The sequence below is a fragment of the Myiozetetes cayanensis genome, unplaced genomic scaffold (genome assembly GCF_022539395.1).
Source record: "Myiozetetes cayanensis isolate MyiCay16 unplaced genomic scaffold, myiCay2020 scf1, whole genome shotgun sequence".
NCBI lineage: Eukaryota > Metazoa > Chordata > Aves > Passeriformes > Tyrannidae > Myiozetetes > Myiozetetes cayanensis.
In genome coordinates, this window is record NW_026086604.1 from 81,801,631 (window position 1) to 81,824,544 (window position 22,914).

A 22,914-nucleotide genomic window follows, 5' to 3' on the forward strand; every position below is an offset into this window, starting at 1 on the left:
TGGAGAGGATGGGATTCAGGTTCCCATTGGCCCTCTCTTTGAGATGGAAAATATATATAGTTTTGAATTTAAAAAGGGAAAAGGTTATGTACCTTTTTTAATTGCTTAACATGGAATTTCTAAATTGCTTTTGCACAGATATGCCTTGTGTGATGTAAAACATGCAGACTGTGTTAAGCAGAAAGTTGACAACAAATTTTAAAAGAAAAGGATAACTAAGCTCAGAAAAATGTACTGAGGGCTTCTGCTGACAAAGCTTGGGAGGAGGATGCTTGGCACAGAACTAAGTGTTTTTTTAAATTATTGCTCAAAAAATATTCTTCCTCAACCCCATAAATACTCTGCACTTCCTGGTTTGCAAAGGCTTTCCAGAATGCTGTGCTGAGACATGAAGACCATAAGTTGTGTGGGACTTCTCGTGTATGGTAGCAGAATGATGTATTCTGGGTGTTTTTTAGCAAGTTGAGAAATGCCAAAGTATTTAATTGGGCTGTAAGAGAAGCATTTTGTTAAGCCTGTTTTGAATAAGCAGGAGTATAAATTGTATTTTTTTTACGTTGCATAAAAACAACCTTAAATGTATTTCACTGGCCAACCTTTTATGGTGTTCTGTCTCTATTAAAAGGTTGATGGTTTTGGTGGTTTTCTCTTTTAGTTCTGTTGTCCTTCTATTCTCATTCCTTGCCTGTGTAGATTTTGGGAATATTTGACAGCCAAGATCCAGCTTGAGTGTTTGAGATGGTTAGTCCAGCTCTACTTGATGAGTTCCTCTTGGACTCACTTCAGCTTTGCCCTGGGTAGTTCTGCAAAGAGGCTTTCGATTCTTGTTGACTAACAGTTTTGTGTTTCTGCTGTAGGTGGAAGAAGTGAAAAAGCACCAGCACTGTTTAGCATTTAGCTCCTCTGGACCTCAAAGCCAGACCTACTACATTTGTTTTGATAACTTCACTGAATATCTGCGCTGGCTGAGACAAGCATCAAAGGTGAGAATAGTGCTGACTCCCTCCTGAAAGGGATGTTCGTAGTTCAGTCTTCTCCATGCAGCTTTACATTCCCTCTTCTGGGTTGACTGTCATGAACTTTATAACTGTTTTGTTGGTTTGTTTGGTTGTTTTTTTTTTTTTTTTTAAATAAGCTATAAGCAATCATTTTCTGTCAGTGAAAAAAAGTTACTAACTACAACCTTTGTAAAGCAAATTTTATACTGTGCTTAGAGCACAAATAACTATGAGAATTTAGGGCCTGCATTATTTCATTTGAATCTTCAGTTGCACTTTGTGTTGTTGAAAGGTGGTTTTTGCAGTTACTTGTTTTGTCTCTTAAACCCTGCTGCCTTTTTAATAAATCCTCTCCAAAGTAATTTGCATATCTTGAACCATTATATTTTCATATTTTTTTACCACATGAGTTCTTCTGCTGTTCTGTCAGCATTCTCTCTTTGGTTTTCTAGTTGGGCCTAAACGGTTCATTAGTTTTATACTTGATAGGACTGTCCATGCTCTTTACTATGTTAAAGCAACTTAGTTTTATGTAGTAATACTTAGAGGCATTCATGTCACACTAGATCTATTTTGTCTTTTTGAGGTTGCAATAATGTGTTATCCAGCCTACTGCCAGTGATAGAACCTTGACTGTGGGCTTTTTTTAAGAGGCTGGATTTTCTCTGAGCAGTAACGAATGCACCTCCCAACACAGGCATCATTTAAAATGTCTTTTAAGTTTTTTTTCTAGTAAGTTTCAAAATTCTTTTTAAAGAAGCTGTTCAGGCATATCTGCTTAGGTCTGTTAAGCCTCAAGGTAAAAATCCCCAAGGCATGTTTTATGAGACGGTGAGGCACGGTCTGTCAGGTTTTTGAGTTCTTGCCGCTTTGTGGCTCTCTCTGGGACAGTAGTGCCCTTTCATCTCCAGAGGGTTTGACATCAGATAAATGAAAGGCAAATCTAATGAGTGAGGAAAACAGTGGAAAACAATGAACTTCAGAAGCAGAGATAAATGGCCAGAAACCCCCTCTGAATTACTGGCAGCATAAGCTTGTTCTGTGCCATGCTGTGCTTCTCTCTTTCTGGTTCACCCAAATGACTAACAGCATCGGGACGATAGCCAGCATGAGAACATATCCCCATGCACTCATGATAACCTCCCATTTTTCTTATGTAAGAGTAGAAAGAAAATACATAGTTTCAAGTGTTTTTTTCAGACTATCAGAACTGGAGAAACTTGCTTTACTATTCTTTTAGTTGGTAAAACGTGCTTCAAGTTAAAAATTAAGCATTTGCCCGAACTCCTCAGCCCTCAAACCTGAGTCTTGGTGTTCTGCATTCATGGATTTTGAAACAATACTTTGCCACTTCAAGTTGCTTTTTTGATGTTTGGAGTTCCTATCCTTAGATTGAAAAACACAGACGAGCATGATAGTATGCAAGGCAGTCCTGTGGGCAGTGCTGCACAGTAACACTGTTTCTGAAGAACAGAAACAAGTAAACTAGAAATGCTGCAAAGCTACTCAAATGTCCTCCAGCTGATGCTGTTTGTGTCCAAGTACTTGGTTTTAAGGTGCAACCCATCTGATTTACATGTTTAGAAAAATGAGAGTTTTACATGTATAGAAAAATGAGTTTTAATCTTCAGCTCTGTAGTTCAGGCAAGCTGACATTCTTATGCTGGGAAAAAAACCCAACAATTTATATGAGCTATTCTGCCTAAGGTGTTTAGAAACTACTCAAGTTCAAAGCTGTTGAAATATTACTACTAACCAAGAAAATACTGTATAAAGTGCTGTATTTTTAAAGGCAAGCAAATTTAGGAAGGGAAATGATATGGCTCTCAAAGTCTGAGCTTCTGGTTGCTGATTAGGAGCTAGGTCACATGATGCTTACAGATTCTTCTTCAGTTATGGTTTTGTATATAGTACTTGCACCTTTTTGAGTTGTTATGTATAGTATTTAAGACTGTATTTTAAATATAGATGTTGTTCAATGGCACTTGTTTTGAAAGTGACATTTGTGTGTTTACTTATGTTCAGTGGTGGTTTTTCTGCAGTCCTTCATGTTCCCAATGTGAGCTGCTGGAAACTGAGGGTTCTGATACTTACTAGGGTAATGAAAGCTTTAATTATAAATTTTAATGCAGAAGGAAATCCCTCGTAAAAGTATTTTACTAAAATTGCTGAATTCAGTTTTTAACGATGAAAAAATATTCACGTTTGTCTTCTGTATTCTTTAAAAGAGCTAGAAGATGATGTTATTTTAACTTTTAAATAACAAGCTCCATCTTGAAAGGAGACTTTGCAAAAAATGCTTGCTCTGCAGTCTTTCTCCGTCACAGAATATTGGCAATGTTGACTTTTTAGTGGTGTTTCAGAATGAGACAAATCCTAATGCATCACTCCTGCAATAAATATGTGTATGCAAAAGAAGATTTGAATTCATGTTTGCAGAGGCTTGGTTTCAGTTTAATTAAAAATGAGCATCACTCCTGTATAATCAGATTCATTCTAACAGTGAAATCTATTATAACCAAGATATCTCTCATGCTCTGCCCCAGTAAATTTTTGGAAGGAATTTGTGAATAGGTGTTAGAATTAGTTTTCTTGTATGTGTGTGTTCTGAGGTGAACAGAACTCCTGTTTTCAGGACAAACTGGAATTATTGCACAAATACTGACCTAAATATTGAACTTGGTGACATACTTATTCCAAATAGGTCACTTTTAGATATGCTGATTTAGTCTCAAACAGAATATTTTTAAAAGCTGGAAATGTGTCTTGTTCGTTAATATTGATAGTTCTATACCACCGTTCAGTTCTTTCCTTTTACTTTCCAAAAACTGGAGTTCTAATTAGGGAAGCTCAAAAGGAAAACAACAACAACAGATTTGGTCCTTTGTGATCTAATGCGTTCGTTCTGTTGCCAAATGTTGAAAAATAAGCTTATGCAACTCGGAAGGGGAGCAGAGGGGAAAGAAAGGAACATTTTCATGGCTTTAAAGAATTTTGTCTGCATAAAGTTGTCATGATGATTCTGGAACTGGCACGATTACTTGCAGAGCAAATCTGCCACTGTTTGCTACTTGAATGTCAAATAAGAAGGACAGGGCAAAGAATGTGCATATAACAATAAGGAGAATATGGTCAGGACTTTCCCCATTTGTCACTTGCAACAACTAAATAGCTACAGCTTTAGTGTAGAACAGAGAGAGGTGTTTATGTAAGGTGTTATGGAGTGGTGGAACTTGTTGCTGGGATCTTCTATTTGGGATGTGGTGGCAAGCTCCTGCTGTTTGACACTTTTAACAGCTAAAGCTAAACATTTTTCAACATGTGAAATGGCTGTTGTAAGTGTTGACTGCAACTATGACATGACATGTTTCGTGACATGGGTAGTTTGGCTGGAGTAAAAAAGGCTTAGCAGTCCTCTATGTTCCAAGGCATAGAGTTAAAATGGTATGTCAATATCTGCCTTGGAAATTCAGTATTGCAGAGTTTAAACCAGGACATATCACAGAATTTTGTCTTCTTCAAATAGAGTGTGCCACTGGGCATGCCGAGATGGGTTGTCTGACCCTGCAGGACTTCTCTCCTCTGGGCTGGAGGAGAGCAGGAAGTGTGTCGACAGCTTCATGCTACAATTATTTCCTGCTTTAGTGCTCAGTTCAGCAGGGCAGGTAGAGGAAGAGAGGCAATGAGAGACAAGGACTATAAATAATGCATGGCTGCCTCGCATAAGCCACCTGTGCGTGGCTGCACCATATGTGTAGGTAGGTAGAGATGTACAGGCACACCACTGACTGCATCTGGGTGGAGTTGGACATCTCTGGCTGTAGTGACATCATGTTCAGTGGGGAATAAGTTGTTGTGTGGGGCTTAGGTGCCTATACACAAAGAACCTCCTGTTTAAAATACAGAGAATATGCAGAAAGAGGTCCTTGGTTTAAAACCTATCAAACGTAAGAGTTTTCTCCTGGGAGCCTTTGTGTTTTCCCTTCCCTGTTTCAGTCACCTTTGTCTTCAAGTCTGCAGTGGAAGTGTGTGGTGTTCCAGACAACCCTACCCTGCTGTGAAAAGAGAAAAACTAAATTATGATGTCAGTGTACATTATGTTTGAAAAGTGCTAAAAATAGCACAAATAGCAAACTTAAGGGAGAAGGGTGTGCTACCATATTGACCTTATTCCTTTTGCGTCAGTGCAGAATGCTCTCTTCATACATTTATTTGCACTGTGAAATCAGCAGAAAATAAGAACACATTTGAATTTAGTATATACTGTACAAGTAAGTAATGCAGGAGCCTCTGCAGCTGTAATCTGTCTTTCCTCAACTTATGTAGAGATCTACCTGAAGCAGCAGCATAATTTCTAGTGGTTTTTTTTCCTCCTAAGTTATCTGATTCTGACCATCTGCCTCAGTCTTTTGGTCATTTTTCTAGTTCGAGTTTGGCAATTGTGTTCAGAGACTGTTATGAAAGGTGAGTATGGACTCTGTAAAGAGGACAAAGCTGATCTGTGACTCTAGTAACAGGACTTTTATTTCTGGTGAGGAGGAAACGTTTGAGTCCTGACTACACGCTTGGTGTTACAGACCACACTTATATAAATAAATTCTATAGAAATTAAAAATCAATTCTTGAACTTTGCAGTTCTGCAAATACATTTCCGAAATGGGAGACTAAGATGATTAGCTTGTCCATTTGTTTTACTGGAATGGTGCTGAGGAAATGCAGTGAGCAACGGTTGAGCATTACTGCTAAAGATGTACCTGCATTTCAACTGTGCATCATCTACCTTTGAGACAGGGAAAGATAATCAACCATGGGACTGCTTTTTCCTTTAGCACAGAAGATTCTCTCATTAATTAAAATGATGGGTAATAAGTCATATGCACTTGTGCATATAGCTTCATCTTTATTTCAGATACTATCAGATATTAATGTCTGACTTTCTCACATCAGCCATGGTCAACAAGGAAAAGCTGTGTGAGAAAGTTCCATAGCAGCTTCATTGTGGAACACAGAATTTGCAGAGCTTTTTAATGCAAAATACAGCCTCCGGTCTATTAAGAAGGTTTGAAGGCCACTAATGTCATGGTTAAATTTGCCCTACATTGTATTTACCTTGTCCCCTAGGTGATTGACCTGTTTCATATGTGTTTCTAAATACTATAATGAGCTGTTAGGTCTTTACACAGTTCATCATTGCAGCGATTTGTATTACCAAACCTCAGTTGTCTCTGAAGGCATTAAGGACAGGCATTTCTAATGCTTGTCAAAACCAGTTCAGAATACCTTTTTTCCAAAGCCTTGACCACAGAGCAGCACCAATGGTGAGCATAATGAGAAATCATATGCAAGGATAAAGTAGTTTATTTTAAATTATTTGGGATACTGCTTGTTACAGTGCTGCCAATTCATAGTTTTGAGTCACTGGATGCACTGTCTCCTCTCCAGGTATCTGTTTAGCCTTGTAAGCAAAGGATAACCTTCTTATGGAGGAATATTATGGAGAACTTTGCCCTAGTTTCTATGCAATCTGAATTTCTAAATTAGTTTTTTTTTTTTTACCTTTGGCTGTTGGTTATCATTTTTGGTTATTCTATAGAGAGCAGTTGTGTGCAACAAACAGACTATTTGTGCTGCAGTTAGGAGCTTCTGACATTTTCTTTTAGCCTAATAATCTTAGTCCATGTGTTTAAATGTGCCATTGTGATTCTGGGCTGCCATGTTTGTGTGTGCTGGGGACAGTTTGGAGGTCAGGGATGTGCTGGCTTCTGAGAAGGTGATCGTGCAGTAGTTGGTTTGTTTCTTGTTGTTAGGCTTGTAGGCTTGAAAATGAGTCTCTAGGCTAGTATGACCTAAAAATGAGTTTAGTGTACCAGCAACACCAGTGGCATCTTTTGAAAATAGCCTTTAACCAAGGCTTGTTTTCTTTGAGGGTAGCTATTTGGGTTTCTTCACACTTGTGAGACTAAGCAGCACCATTAGCCTATTGTGAAAGTTGATTCAACATCTAATGAAGACAAGAGAACCCTGAAAGGATTTCTCATTTTTTTCTGGGGGTGAGGGCTTTTTTTGAGGTGATCCTTACTTACAAGGAAACATGATGACTCTAAGTTTAGTACAAGGAAACCGTTTTTTCCTCTAATACCATCAAATGACAATATTGAGATAATACTTTGTCTAAAAATAGATCCCTAAAAATAAACCCACAACTTCCTTTTGGCAGTGATTACAAGTATTCAAACATAAACAAACCTCTGGTTTCCACACAGAACTTGACTTCCTTTTCTCTGTGTGTGCAAAATCTTCAATATTTCGTGCCTTTGCTCTGCAGTCATTCTAGTTGCTCTTGCTGTGGGTGGCTCCTTGTCATCTTAAGTGTGAAAGCAGAAGGTTAGGCAAAGCAAACTTGAAGCCGGTTTTGTTTCTCTTTTGATGATAACACTTTAAAGTGTTCCTCCTTCTCTTTCCCTGCAAAACTTACTGTTTTGTGCCTTTTGTTGTTAGAAGTTGGTTGATGTTTTGGATATGAACTTCTGAGTGTGTTTCAGTGTAGTCTGTCTTAATGGCTCAGGAGGGAAGCTTGGTGTTTTGGCTCAGTTGCTTAGTTTTGCATGGCAGAATAGTTCAGCTGATTCCAAAATGGTGTATTGGTGACTTCAAGATTTTTTTCATTGTAGAGAGTATGTGGTTCTTGTTTTAGACTTGATGCCTTCAGTTAATAAGAGCTACTGAAGTATTGCAGCCAAGAGTGAGAACAGAAAACTAGGTATTTGACCACACATCTGGAATAGCATTAAAATACCATCTTTTGAAGTCTCTAAATCAGGTTTTGATATTATTGAAGCTGAATTTGTGCAGCTCTTGAATAAATACAGGAAAGGCACTGCCTAAAAGCTCAGTGAGGTGTTGCAGATGTAACCTTTTATAGTATGTTCAATCCAGAAGGATTTCAAAGTGTTTTCAGTCATCTCTGGGATGAAGAGGTAGAAATGAGTAGGGGAATGTTGCTTTGCTTGTAATGAAGCTTGGGAGAACCAAGTGTCTGCAGTGAGCAGCTCCCATGAGATATGAGGGGATTGACAGGACTGGCATATTGCACAATACTTTGGTACGTATAAGGTGATAACAGAGTCAGTCTTGACACTGAATGGCTGTAACATTGAGAGCATTTCCAAGCAAAGTCTAGCAGGAAGGAAAAAAGGAGAGGAATTATTAGCAAAAACTAATTTTAGGGACATGTGCTCTCCTTAGTCAGTGGAGAAGGATAAAGGTCTCCAGGGAGAAGAGAGAACAAGTGCTGGAGACCAGTTTTAGGCCCCCAGCCAGTAGAGCTGTAGTTGTGCTTATTTGTTTTATAAAACACTTGGGTCAGAAGGCCTTTGTGAGTTACAGGGAAATAAAAGCATTAAAAGACTTCATCTCATCTGTAGAATTTGTCTTCATCTGATTGTAGAATTAATCCATATGATGCTGCTGGGTTGGAGAACCTAGATGAGAAACTGAGGAACTCACACAACCTCTTATTTAACACAAACTAACAAAATCCTACCACCCCCTCTACATGGGACTTGGGATACTCAGGAAAGTGAACATCTAGTGGAAGTCTCACTGGCAAGAATCTGAAATCTATAGTAAATGGTTTGGAATAAATTTAGAAGGCCATCTAGTTCCAAAACCCATTCCATGGGCAGGGATACTTTCCACTAGACCAAGTTGCTCAAAGCCCCCTCCAACCTGACCTTGAATGCTTCCAGGGATGTGGCAGGCACAGCTTTTCTGGGTGACCTTTTATCTTTGTGACCCTCCTCTGGAGCTGCTTGAACAAGTTTACATGATTCTTATGTTGAGGATCTCAGACCTGGATGCAGTATTCCAGATGGAGTCTCACAAGGGCAGAGTAGAGGCAGAGAATAATCTACCTTGACCTAATGGCCACCCCTCTTTTGGTGCAGCTGAGGATGCAGTTGGCCTTTTGGTCTGCAAGCGCACACTATTGGCTCATGTCTGGCTAAGGTCATCCCTTGTTGACCTTAGCAGTCACTCCATCATAGAAGGCCACCAGATTGGTCAGTTGTGATTTCCCCTTAGTGTCTTCCATGCCTTAGAATTGGTTCCATAAAGATTTGCTCCATGGTTTTCCCATGATGAAATGAATAAATGCTGAAATGAATAAATACTGAAAGAAAGTCTTTGCTGGAGGGCTGCTCATTGTGAAGTCTGCTTGCTTGGCAGTACGGCAGCTTGTCTTTACAAAAAAAAAAAAAAATCTAAGAGAAATGGTAAGAAGAACTAACTTTTGTGAGACTGTCACCTCTTTTGCAGTATTTACAGATGAATTGTTTTCAGTCAAGATGTTTTAAGGATGTTAATATTCCTTGCTTCATGAAATGGAGATTCACATGCCTGAATTATAAGTAGATTAATGCTACCGCTAATTACTGTCCCTTAACTCCAAGTTGCATCTTAAACCTTGTCCTTGCAGGGATCTTATGGGTGTGAACATCTCAGCTTGACTACCACCAAGGTGCAGTGTTAATATTGTTCCCTTTGTAATATTGATATCACTACACGATCTCTAAAAGAAGAGCACTTTTCATTCTGGAGGAACAAAAATACTCATACTCTGGTAATGACTTCAGATAATACCCAGCATTTCCAAATGACAGGTGACGAATGTCACTTTTTTTGACAAATTGTTGCTTTCAAGATCTTGATGTTAAACTTGGGACACTGACTCTCACGTCAATGAATTTTTTTCTGGACTCCTATCACAAAAGGTAAAGGAGCACAACTTCTGGTTAATCCCTTCAACATTTCCCCCTCCCCACATTAGTTTGTTAGTACTATTTTCAGTTACGTTGTTAGAGGTTTGCACAAGGGCTAAAGGTAGAAGTGAGCTATTTCTGCGTGCTATGTAAAACTTTGTTCAGAGATACGGAGAGCAGAGTGGGGACAAGTTAAATAATATTTGTGCCCCTGAGTCCTGCTGGTGTGAGGTGTTTGTACCAGAGGCTTTTGGCTGCATTAGCTGCAGAGGAGAGATGGGGAGAGAGAGGTGTGCGCCCTGTGAATGCTACCATGCTGGCATGTGCTCCTGCCCTTCTTCTTAGTAGGCATTTACTACTCTTTCCTATGGCATTGCCTGTTCAATTTGGGAATCTGGATGATGCACTTTCAAGCCTCTGCTGAGATTATTTTCTAAGCAAGCCCTTAGCTTGAGTTATCGTGCATCTAATTTAGTGTTTAAAAGAAAACAAAAAGAAGAGGCCAGAAAAGCCAGTAAAGTACCTTTACACCCTTGGGTTGCACCAGTTTCAAAGTTGTGATTTAAAATGAAAATATATGACTTTAAAAAAAAAGCAAACGTTTTTATTCCTTTTCCCCCAGCCTCCTTCATTTTTGGCATTAGCTTGTTTACCAGTCTGAGCAGTTTCTCAGCTCTTGGCTGTGGCTGAGGGCACCAATGTGTTTCCTGGCTGTGGAATTCAGCTCAGCAGAGGGAGGCCTCTCTGCTGAGTGGGGCTTTGATGTTCGAATAGAAAGGAGGATTAAGATTTGAAGCAAGGCTGGTTCTGAGGTGAGGAGAACCTGTTTGCTCTAAATTAGTTTAGGTATTTCAAGCCAGTGTATCACTGTTTAGTTAAGCCTTTTGCAGGCATTAGTGGGATGTGATAATTATGAAACTGTTTAGAAACAAATCCTAAAGGAGAAAGATTACACTCCCTTTGCATTAGCATGTCTACAGCAGGTATAATTTAACATTGTCAGCTCAGTTCAAACAGACTGGGAATTTGGCTGCCTGTACAGTGTGGGCTGTTTAGTTATTTTGTCTTCTGTTGAAGTCCTAAGCAGTAATTTCTTATCTGAATAGAGCTATAGGGAGTGGGTTGATGGTAAACAGGAAAAAGACATAATTACGTTGGTTTAAATTCACACCACAGGTCCCACCAAAAGATGTCCTTGTGTAAACAAGGCCTGTGTTTGTCCAAACAAGTGGGTTCAGCTGTGCCCATTGCTGACATCCATTGTCAGCAACAGATCATTTTTGTAGTATAGCCAAGGTTTTGAAACAAAGACGATAATCAGTCTTGTTGCATAGCTTGGTGACAGAGGTGTCATTATACTGATGGACAAAGCAAAGTGGTTTTTTAGCCCTGTTAGCAAGAAGCAGCAAGAATATTGGTTGGTGCAAGTATTTTTCTATATTTTTGTTGCCAACTGCTAAAGATTTACAGTGAACTCATACCATACTTTTACAAGTCTTGAAATATTGTTTCCTTTTTAAATATAAAAACTAAAAAAATTAAAATCAAAACGCCTTGGTGAACCTTTTTTATTTAAGGTACTTCTAGTTTTTTTGATTTGTTGTTTATACTTGTAAGTGCTATCGTGGCACAAATAACAGATGTTTAAAAGTGATTTTTCATATTTGGGAAACTCCTAGTTCTTTGGCACATATGCAACTCTTAGGTGGGGAGGAGCAGAAGGCATACTGCCCAAGGGAGGAGAGAGTGCTCTTCGGCAGCATTATTTGTGGTGATATGCACAGAACAAAGCTGTATTTCATTGCTGCTGGGGGAAAATTGAAAGCACGATGACAGCTTTTTCGTGTTTGCAATGGGTAGATCCAGGGTTCTTTGTAGTACATGTGCTATAGTTGCATACCACTTCTTCAAAACTGCATTTCAGTTTGACATACTCATATGGAGACTGAAAAAAATAACTTATAACATGGTAGGACCAGGATGCCTAACAGAGGTTGCAATAGGAACAGGGGGAAAAAACCACTTTGCATTGGACTTTGCAGTTTGATGTGCAAAGTTGAATGTGGCCTTATCCCATTACTGCTCCTCTGGGATTATAATGGAGGACATTGCAATACAGTGATTGACTGTAAAGTGCTTAAAAACCATATCCAGAGAATGGAGAAAGCAGTGTATTTCATATTGTTCCTTTATATTTTTGGATGAATAAACATCCCAACTGAGAAGTGGGTTTTAAAAAGTACAAGATCTTGCTTTCTGTTTAAGCTACACTGTTGTCAAACCATTGCCTGTCTTGCTTCTCTGGCAAAGATGGGCATTGACTCTGCGGCTCATGCTGCTGTGACTGAGAGGTTGTCCTACACCATGTTTAAGAAGGTCATTGCCCCAGCCTTTTCCTCAACGTTGTTATACTAGAAATGCAACAGTGGTTTCATGTGATATAAGTGTTAAGCTTGTATGCAGTTTAGGATATGTTAAGAAGGGTTTAGTATGGGCAGTGGTTTCTTCTGCCTGGGGAGCTGTGAACTTGTGCTGCTTGTGGTTTTATATTTTATATGTATGTAAAGCATATCAAACAGCTATACTTAAAATTGTTTTCCAGAAGAAAACACCAAGCAAAACCATAAGAAGTGCTTAATGCAGGCTCTATGTCTTTCTGCAAAGCCTTTTCCTCTAGCAGTGCTACCACGCCAACTCTCTTCACTGTTTTTGTTGAAGCATAGGTCTGTTGAACTCAGCCCAGATAACTTGTTGGGGTATTTATTTACAGCAGAATGCCTTGGTTTTGTTTGTTTGTTTGTTTTTTCTTTCAGTGGAAACCCTACTTTCTGCAGATAATGTCTCTTTCTCCAGATGCTTTTTATTCTTTGAATGCGAGTGATATTCTACTCAGTGTTTTCTTGCCTTTAATCAGCTTATCTTTGCAGTGATTCCCCAGTGAGTCAGGGAAGCCCAGTGCTTTATTAAAAAACTGTATCACCTTTTAGAAAAAAGTCTTTGTTCTTAATAAACAATAGCAAACACACATATGCACAGTCTTGCTGCATGTAAGTCAATTGAAGACAATTGCAAAATTGAAATAGTCCTTTGTTGTTTGATTTAAGAACAATGTAATTTCAGCATTTCAATATTTAACTAGTGAAAGTTTCTGATGAGTGAACGAAAGTAAGTATTGTTAAGATGATGTTCTCCTTTGTTGCTCTTCTTTTTTTTTCATCTTGTTCTATTTTGCAGGAATTTGTTATAGAGCAGTATTGAGCAATAGAAAGAGCAAGGTCTATCCCTGCCTGTGAGAATAACTGTGTGTTTACATGAGCCTTTCTTGTAACAATTCAGAAGTTAGTTCTTGGAGTACTGTTTGATAACAAGACTTTGATAAAATTACAGGTGATTCCAGAACTAACACCTTTTAAAAAGTGTTTTTAACTTTCACAATTATCCCTCTGGTAGAGGCATCATTCAGTATTTGTCAATTGCATGAAAATATTAATTAAATCCTTTGTATTAGTGTTCCTTAAAAAAAGGTAAATAAAAAATAACCAGTACATACAACCTGTAAAAAACAAAATTACTTTTAGCTAGATTTATTTCACAGGGCTTGATGATTTTAAGATAGCATTTGCATCCTTTTTTAAGGCAACAGTATAATTTGGATATTTGATTTTGTTTGGCTGTGTTGTTATGATTCACACTCAGAGTTACCAGTCTGGTACTTTAGATATTTCTAGAGTAACATGCCTTGCTAAGCACTTCTGGGTTGCTTATTGCTGTTCATATCACTTGTTCCAAAAATGTAGTTGGAGCAACAATGTATATAAGCATTACACCTGAAATTAAACATTCTCCTTTTTAATTTAACAGGTGTCAACACTTTTTCATCCCTTTTGTTTTCAGTGTGATGAGAACTGTACTGTACTGGGCAGGTTCTGGCACTGTGAACAGCAGAATGAATACCTAGTGTTTAGAAATGACTGCTCAGTATAGCCTATGAATAATTTTTGTCTCATACTACAAGGGCAAGAAAAATAGTAGCTACAGTAACAAAAGGACTGAACTAATTGAGTAACAAAATTCAAGCGTTTTAATGGATGTGGGAGGACTGGATTATTAACGATCGTGTTGGAAAAAAACACTGCACCGTCTGTTCCCCTGGAAGCTTATTGCTGTGTGTTTATAATAGCAGCCACTTATCCTGAGGCCTGTGTACCTTGCATCGGAGAAGAAGAAAAAAAAATTTTGGTGGCAAGCCTCTTCACTTACATCTGCAAAACTCAGTGCCTCTAGTTGCAGAGCATTCTGTGGCAGAGGTTGTGTCTCTGCCCAGAAGGTTGAGTGGTGTCTCCTTCATCAGAGTTGAGAAGCTCTTATGTCAGTGGGCATTGACTATGAGATTTGGGGTGGTTTTGCTCTTTTTTTCCCTTAGCTGTAGTGTTTGTACATCCAGAATCACAGCATAAGAGGCCAGTAAAAGTGCCAATGACAAAATGAAACAATAGCTTCTTTTAGAGTGAGCAGCTGACAGAACATGTAACCATTTGAGCACTGCTTGTGCAGTCCCAGAAGTCTAAAATGGTGGTTTGCTTCTCCTTCTTTGAGTTAAACCATGCCTGCTCCAAAAATGCCTCTCCTTCTAGCATTTGATTCCTCCTTCTTCTCCACCGTTCCTGCGCCATCCCCACATCCTCCTTGCATTACTGTCTGGCGGGGCTTTGTCATATGCGACTCTACTTTATGAAAGGATATTTTTAATAATATTGGACAGAAAAATATAAGAATTCTGCATTGCAGTGTTGGGTTTGGTTTCGGTTTTGCTTTGGCGATTTTTTTTTTTTTTTAAATGAAGTCTAGTAAATAAGTAAAGGAGCAGGATGTAGTTCACCCACGTGTATCCTAGAGATTTGTTAAGGGCCAGAGTTGCTGTTACTTGAAGTAGTTACCTATAGGTCTTTTTGGAATGATGTGGTGCTAGGTGGTATGATTTTTTTAGCCTCTACAGACTGTGTTTGTTTTACCCTCCTCTTTCTAGAAAATAATGTTAAACCTCCAGATCTCGGTTCTGTTTGTGTCACATTTTTATCACTCTTAGACAAGTCTTCTAATTCATTGAGAAGAGTGCTCAGTGCTTTGCTGCTGCTGTGATATTTTTTCTCTCCAATAAGATGTAAATGGGATAACTCTTTTCTTCGGTCCACTGAATACCCACTTTTGACCCTTGAAACCAAGACAGGGTGATGACTGCTGTCCCCTCACCTCCACTCACTTGGAGGAGGCAATGCTAAGCAAAGGACTAAAGTAAAGTTTATATCAAATATGTATTTTTTTCTGGTTGTGAAGTATCACATGACTTCACTGGTGAAAATGAATCCATTTCACTTATTGTAGTTTGACAAGGCTTTGTGCTTCTCCCCCTGCTAGCCATCTGTGGATGTGGTTTATGCACTGAGGCCGAGCAAGCAATCGTGGCATAACTTGCAGTGATTATGTGCACTGTGTTAAATCAGCTATGTATGCTGACACTGACTTCTGCTGTGCTTAAAAACAGTTTATCTTGTGCTGGTAGGGGTGAAGGAAATGTTGTTGTTTTATTACAGTGTTAACATATTGGTGTTGTACTTGACTTCTAGGTTGCATCACAACGCATAAGCTCAGTGGATCTTTCATGCTGCAGCCTGGAGCACCTGCCTGCCAACCTGTTTTATAGCCAAGACCTCACTCATCTCAATTTAAAGCAGAACTTCCTGAGGCTAAACCCCAGCCCATCCACAAATAGAGCGCTTAGTGAATTACAAAGGTAATGTGGTATGGTTCTACTGGTCTTCCTCTGTCCTTGGAGCCGTGATCTGCAGGAACTTTCCTAAAAATCACTACCTCCTCTTGTGAAACATTGTCCTGACTGTAATGCTTCAGAAATTGGTTAACTTTGTGTGTTAGAAACAGACTAGCTTTCATGAGAAACTTAATGTTTTTCTTGTAAATAGGAGGATGTTTTCAATCCAAAGTGCAGTTTTTGGAATGTGGTTTTGTCTGCTGAGGCCAGACTGTAGCTCTTCAGCCTTTGACTCATGTGAGTGAGTATGAGTTGGTGAGCGAGCTGCCCATCAAAGGGAGGCATTCTAGGTAGGATTAGTACTGCATGTGACTAAGTGAAGAAGTTTTTTGTTATCCCCCAAGCAAAGAAAGGCCTGATTTCATTCATTCAGCCTGTCCTCTTTCTACTTTGCTCAACCCTAATTCTTTTTTCTTAGTAAATATCTCCTTCCATTGTTCTTTCCACTGCAACTCGTACGAGAATATAAAAAATGGATAGACAGCAGCATGAGTGGTGATCTGAATGATTTAATGTATGTGTTCTGTGGAATCAGCAGGCTTTCTGTATTCAGAAAGATGAGTGTTTTCCATACTGAATATAAAACTGTGATTTTAATTTCAGTGGTAACTGAATTGCAGAGTATCTCAGGATTATGTTTGTGGATGGTCCTGTTCAAACAAACTGTTTTAAACCACATTTCTAAATCCCTTCCTTTTTGAAAAGCAACTGAAAAATACAAGATGGATTATGCGGGCTGTTGTATTTTTATATAATTCCAATTTTGTTCTGGGAAAACAAAAAATTTGGCATAATGGAAGATGAATGAACCCAGCAAGTCTGCTTCACAAACAAAGCAGGCAGTGATTCCAAGAGCTTATGAGCACAGTCTGGAGAGGAATACTGACTGGATTAAATGTTCTGTGAATGTCAGTATATGTCTCCAGATAACAAGTGCAATTTTAGCATAAGTTAGGCGATGAACATGGACAAATACCAAATGCCTTATAGTTTAATGACTTTTTATAATTTTTTCCTTTTCTAAATATCAGAACGTGTAGAGGAGATACTTGATTATATTTTGTCCATGTACCTACAGATAGTTCTCTTTGGAATTAGAAAGCATTTATAGATGTGATGGGCAATATTCATTCTCTGTTCAATGTTCTCTTGGTACTGCAGTTGTAGGAACACAACTTAATAAACCGTTAAAATTTTTCTCACTAACATGAGCCTGAACGTACAAGAGTGAAGGAGTTCAGGTGACTAAATAAAACTCTCCTGTTTTCTGAGATTCTGCATGAGGAAAATCTGGAGAAGTGGCATATACCTGAGGTGGTGCAGAAGTGATTTTGAGCTGTGATTCTTCTGTGAGCTGGTCCTATTCTGTCAGTGAGTAACAGGCTTCTCTGCCTCCATTGCTTTCAGCTTGTCAAGAAGGCACAAACTTCTGGAAGCTGCTGGCACTGTTCCCATTGCTGTGCCAGTGGAAAGGGTTGTGTGAGGTGGTAGTTCCTGGTGAGGTTTAGAAAAAGCGGTGCCCCATCAGTTGTCTTTTGCCTCCTAACAGCAGCAAAAGCATGGGCCTGGCCCTGGAATGGCCCAAGCATTTTTTCTTCCTGCCCTAAGAAACACAGTATTGGCTTTGCTTTAGAGTGGGAAAACTTGAGTTTTATTTGTGTTGCCAAAAATCTTTGAACCAGCTTGACTGCTACTTTAAGACTGCTTTTCTGCAGTGAATAAACACACCAATATAGAGCAAAAGGGGAGCACCATGTTCTTTTTGAAATTACTAGTGAATTCCAGTATCAGAACTTGTGTGAAGCTCAGTCATTCCTATGAACACAAGTTTTGTCTGACTTTTTTTTTCTTTTCAATCCAATTTCATAAAAACATTTTCAGATCTTTTAGGTGTTACATAAGGTAAAACTTTACTGAATAAACAAGAAGTCTTTTTTGTTCACTCATGTTGTTTCAAACCACTGCAAAGCAAGTACAAAATCTCTGCTGTTCTGATTTGGTGCTGTTGCTTTTATACCAAATTCTCATTTGCTAAATTGCAGACAAATACAGGGCACAGCACCAGTGAATCAAACCTGGAGGTATTTAAGGCTCCAAATGGATGTTGTGAACAAAACACATTGCAGTCTGAAACTCCCTTGTGAGAGGGAAGAGAAGGGGCAGGCACTGATCTCTTCTCTGTGGTGACCAGTGACAGGACCCAAGGGAATGGCCTGACATTGTGTCAGGGGAGCTTTAGGCTGAATATAAGAAAAAGTTTCTTCCCCCAGAGGGTGGTTGTGCACTGGAACAGGCTTCCCAGGGAAGTGATCACAGCACCAAGCCTGACAGAGTTCAAGTAGCACTTGGATGAATCTCTCCAGCACATGGTGTGAGTGTTGAGAATAGTCCTGTGCAGGGCTAAGGGTTGGACTTGATGATTCTTGTGGGTCCCTTCCAACTCAACATATTCTGTGATTGTGATTGGCATGTATATACCTACCCTTCCTGGTACAATGTTTGATTAAAATCTGGTTATCAAGGCAGTCTAGGAAAATTTGTCTTGCTAAGCAGCTCTTGGTGCTAGCAAGTCCTTTTAATAAATCACTCTAGGTGGTAATTTAATGAATGCTCATGAAGGCTAGGTTTCAAAACAAGTGTGTCAAAGACACAAGAAAATACAAACTCTTCAGCATCCCACTGAGTAGGGTTGCAAGCAGCTGGATCATAGTAATGAGATGCTGACATATGCACTGACTTGGTGGGTACTGTCAGTAATGTATTGGGGAAAAAAAAATTTTCTTTATGCAGTTACTTCTTTCATGTCTTAAAATAATGTAATTTATTGTATTTCCGAATAAAATGTTTAGTTCTGCACAATACATGGTATGTGAAGGTGTGCTGATGCACTTTTTCTGCAGTAACTGCCCTTTGACTTGCTTTACTTTGCACTCAAACCCATTTTGTTGCTGTAGATGCTCTTCAGCGGTGAAGTTGCATAACTGAACTGTCTGAATGTTGAAAGGTATATGCAGCTACCTCTGTTTTCTTCCTGCTTATGTGGGAATACATATTTCATGCTATGTATACAACTAAACCATCTGAAAATGCATTTGTGCTGAAAAAAGCAAGAAATGTTGGTCCTTGTTCTCCCTCACAAAATCTTTTTTTGAAATTATAGGAAAAGATGTTTCTCTTTTGAAGAAGAGAGGAGATTCCCCAGTTGAAATGCTAACAAGAGTTCAGGCTTGCAGGCTTGCTAATTTTGCAGAGTACTGTTGCTCTAGGTTTGAAGCAAATGAATAAACCATAGTCTTTATTTACTGCTGCTCTGCTTCACTGGGCTGAGCACGCTTTATATTTATACATAATTGTTTTAGTCGGTGCTCTTGGAAAAAGTGGTTGGCATCAGTAACACTGTTTGCTTGTTAATATTGAAAAGTGAGTTGTCGGTATCTGGATTTTTAATATATGACTGCTGCAGATTCAAAAAAAAGTAAAATAAGAAAAGGGGGATATTATAAGGCAGAAAGTTGTTTTAACAATGAATAAAATTTTGCGTGCCAGTTTTATCTAAAGAATGAATTGTTATTCTGATTGTGGTTGTTAATTGTTAACAGTGATTATATGAATTTTTACACTAAGATCAGTTGGTAGCTTTTCTCTCCCAGAACCTCTTTAGAAATGAGCTGCCTTCTCTGGCATCTCAGCTGAAACTCTTTGGGTCTAGTGGCAGTAATTTGAAGTTGCATCTGTAGGTTATGAGAAGGCTTACAGGACTCTGAATTACTGCAAGTGTTTCTGAAATCCCTTACAACTTCCAACTGTAGGATAGCCATTTTTGTCTAGAAACCCAGGATTTCAGGCATCCTCAAGCTGAGCCCTCCTTACAAACCTATTATGCAGTAAGTAGGTAATTGAAAATGTAATCTTTCTTCCAAGAACACTTGGACAGTGAGGGGGAACCGGTATTAGCAACCTAACTAGTACGAACACAGCAGGCAAGGTTGCTAAAAGTTGGGGTGCAGTGTAGGTTCGTCTTAGCTTGTCCCTAGAGATTGAGGAGCAGGGTTTCTTGTCTCCAACCTAACATTTGATTGGCCTCAAAGTGCATTGAAGCTACTCCTTGTGATTATGGCTTTGATTGTATGAAACTGAGGTTAGTGAAGAAAGTTGGATGGATTATGACATGTCAAATATATGTCTTCCCCTTGTCAGGCCCCGCAGGGCACTGCCAGTAGATGCACTGGAAAAGATTTGAGCTTCCTTCCTTTTTTTTTTTTTTTTTTTTTTTTTTTTAAGGGTTTTTGGTTGGGCTGGGGTGGGTGTGTTTTACTGTCTCTTGTTGTTTATTTGTTCTTTTCGTTTGTTTAAGGTTTTTTTACAATTCATTTGTTACTTAAATGAACCCAGCTAATGTGTGAAGTGTGCAAAGAATGGAGTGCCATTGGGAACTCCTGGTGTGGGAAGATCACTCTATTGGTCTTGGAGCCTAGGAAACTTATGTTTTTACTAGTTTCTCCTCTTTTAAATCAAATACTGAAGCATAGCCATCTGAGCTGTAGGGCAAGAAGAAGTTGGCATGTTACTGACAACCTAGGTCTGCTAATAGCAAGTAGAGGTCTACTAGTAAGAAATCCCATCCGGTGTTTGCTATATTCTGATACTACATTTATTTTCTCATCTCTGTATCTTTGGAATATTTTTTAATATGTTTATAATATTAAAGATGGCACTTGGAAATTGTTGTTTGTGTAACTTCACTGCCTTTGTTTGATTCAGCTTGTAAAGATATTGAAGGAAGAGTTTGGTTTTGTTAGTGAAAACCTTTCTTTCCGATTCTTCTTTACTATGTTCTACTTAACTCCTGTGTATCTTTCTGATTTCAAGAAGGTGCCCTCATGTGAACACGCGGCAAAAATCAGTGATATTTGATTACAGAAAATTTCAATTGTAAAATTAAGTCTACAAATCACTAAGTGGGGAAGATTGCAAAATTGGTTTAATGTTGGAAGTAAACTGAGTTTTTAATTTTTATTTTTAAATTGGAACAGTGAACTTAATAGTAGCATGAGAAAAATAAATGGCAGTAAGATATATGCTATAAAATAGCGTTTTTAAAAATAGTGTAGTCTAAAAGCAGAAATTACACTTATTAATTTGATTCACTTTAATGGAACTATAAGGCTAAGTGCAGCAGTATCTCTTCCAAATAATGTTTCAACAAATAGTGAACATATTTACGGAATCCATTAATTGTGTGTCAGTCTCCATTTTGCTTGTCTACTGCTTTCTGTTATGGCTTCCAAAGCACGGGTTTTCTTTTCATGTGTTTAAATATGTTTTAGTTTGGAACCCCATCCCTAGCTAAAGCTTTTGCATTTCAGTTATAGATCTCCAGTACAGAGAATGAGAATATATTGTCACTTTTTTACCTAGGAATTTTGTCCTTCCTCTGAGGACAGTCTTTCCCCCCATATAAAGCAGTGTGCACTAGGTATGCTCAGAAACTGAGAACTGCAGAGTAGAGTACAGGCTCAGATTGTTTTCACTAAGAAAACGTACATTTTGTTTTCTTGTATTTATGGTACTTTTACCAACTATGTAATATAATAGAAGCTTTATTGTTGTATTAAGTTTGGAGATAGTCTGAATTTGGCTGTGATTATTTGTATATTTTGAAAAATATCTGCCTAGATTTAAGATTATTCATTTTTGTGTAGTGTAGTCTCTTTTCCTTTTTTGTTTGTTTGTTTGTTTGTTTTTTGATACAATCTACCAATTAATTTCGGTATATAGACTCAAGTCTGTTTGCTAGAATTGTTTTGCCTTTAATAGTTTTATGTGCAAGTAGATGGGAGGAATATCACGATGATAGGGTCAGGTGTGTTAGCATAAAGGGTAGTGAAGATACCAGAATTACAGCTATCAGTCTGCTTTTTCTTCTCTTTTGCTTTTTCCCCCATGGAGTTTGAGAGGAAGAAGGAAACAAAAAACTGAGATAAACTGTTTTCATTTATTCATTCAGCTACTCAAGAAACTGATTCTTCTGAGTTGACCAGAATCAATATTTGTCCTCAAACTAAGTGACCCTCTTTCCTGAGATGGACTTTACTCTGTTTTTGTGTGGTGTGACATGAGCTACTTTGTGTCTGGATGAACAGGAGTCCTCTCCAGAGAAAGGGAGTGGTAAACAGCAGAACTCCTCCTTCCTCCTCTCCATATTATCTATCAAAGACTCTTCTGTGCCCAAGCTGGGGAGGGCTGCTGTTGACCTTAGTTAGGCAAGCCCTTCACCTGCAAGCATTCAGGTGAACCTCCCTAGTTGTTGCAGAAACAGTCAACCTTTATTCAGCTGCCACGACAAGTTTAGCAGGGCAAGAGGGCTGAAATAGTTCATTTTAATTGTCTTAGTAATTTAAGGCTTTTACAGTGACACCTTTTGGGAAGGGAGATGCTAAGACAGTATTTCTGGCACTAGGCTAGCTGCTCCTTTAGGCAATAAGGCCGTGCATGGGGAATCTGATGCAACTGAAAAAAGGGAGTAAATTGCACCTTTTATTTTCAAGGAGGAAATTGATGTGTCAGGTTTTTATGAAAACTCTTCACCATTATGTTAGTGGCCAAACTAGCAGGTGTTCAAGAAGGTGGCAAACGGTAGTTCCGTTCCAAAACTTATCACAGCACTGCTAGGTAAATGCCATAGTTCTGCTTAGAAATGGTCAGGGACGCTTGTGTTGCTGCTTTAAAATGTAACCACAGCATAGTCATGGGATAGCCCAGGTACTGGAGATAACACTGGAAAAGTGATTTTCCTTAGACTGTCCCTTATGAAACCATGTCTTCTCTTTTACGTGTAGTAAAATACTGCTTTTTAATTCTTTTTGGTAAGAGTACAACAAGACCAGTTTTGTCAGATGAGTCTATCATGGCTGCATTTCAGTGATTGGGTATGACCAGTTTGAATATACTATTCCCCTCACTCCAAACATAGTGGAACACAAATGCTGTACCATGTAATGGAAATTCCTCTGCTGTTCACAGTGGGTAGGTCTGAATTTGAAATTAGCTCCTCAGTCAGTTCATTGCTTTGCTGTGATACAAATTTCTCGTTATTCCCTCTCCTCGTTTTGTGTACGTCAAACTAAAGCCACTCCTGAAGCGGCAGCTTTGGGATTAAGTAAAGGGGCGGTTTTTGGCTCAATTATGGCAATTAGTGTTCAGTCATACTGCATGTTTAAACCCAAGCTTTGGCATGTCAACATTTTGCACCATCTTAAAGTAGGGCTATTTTTGCTCAGAGAAGTGAGTGATTATATTTTGGTCATTATAATGGAAAGCTTAGTAAGCT

General features: G+C 38.7%; 1 protein-coding gene across 1 annotated transcript in view; it reads left to right on the forward strand.

The window, feature by feature from the left end:
* The window catches only part of PHLPP1 (PH domain and leucine rich repeat protein phosphatase 1), a 132,111-nt gene that overhangs the window by 71,235 nt on the left and 37,962 nt on the right, over window positions 1-22,914 (forward strand). The window contains 2 exon segments of the mRNA XM_050307594.1: window positions 858-983; window positions 15,382-15,548. Coding sequence (XP_050163551.1) covers window positions 858-983; window positions 15,382-15,548 — 293 coding nt within the window.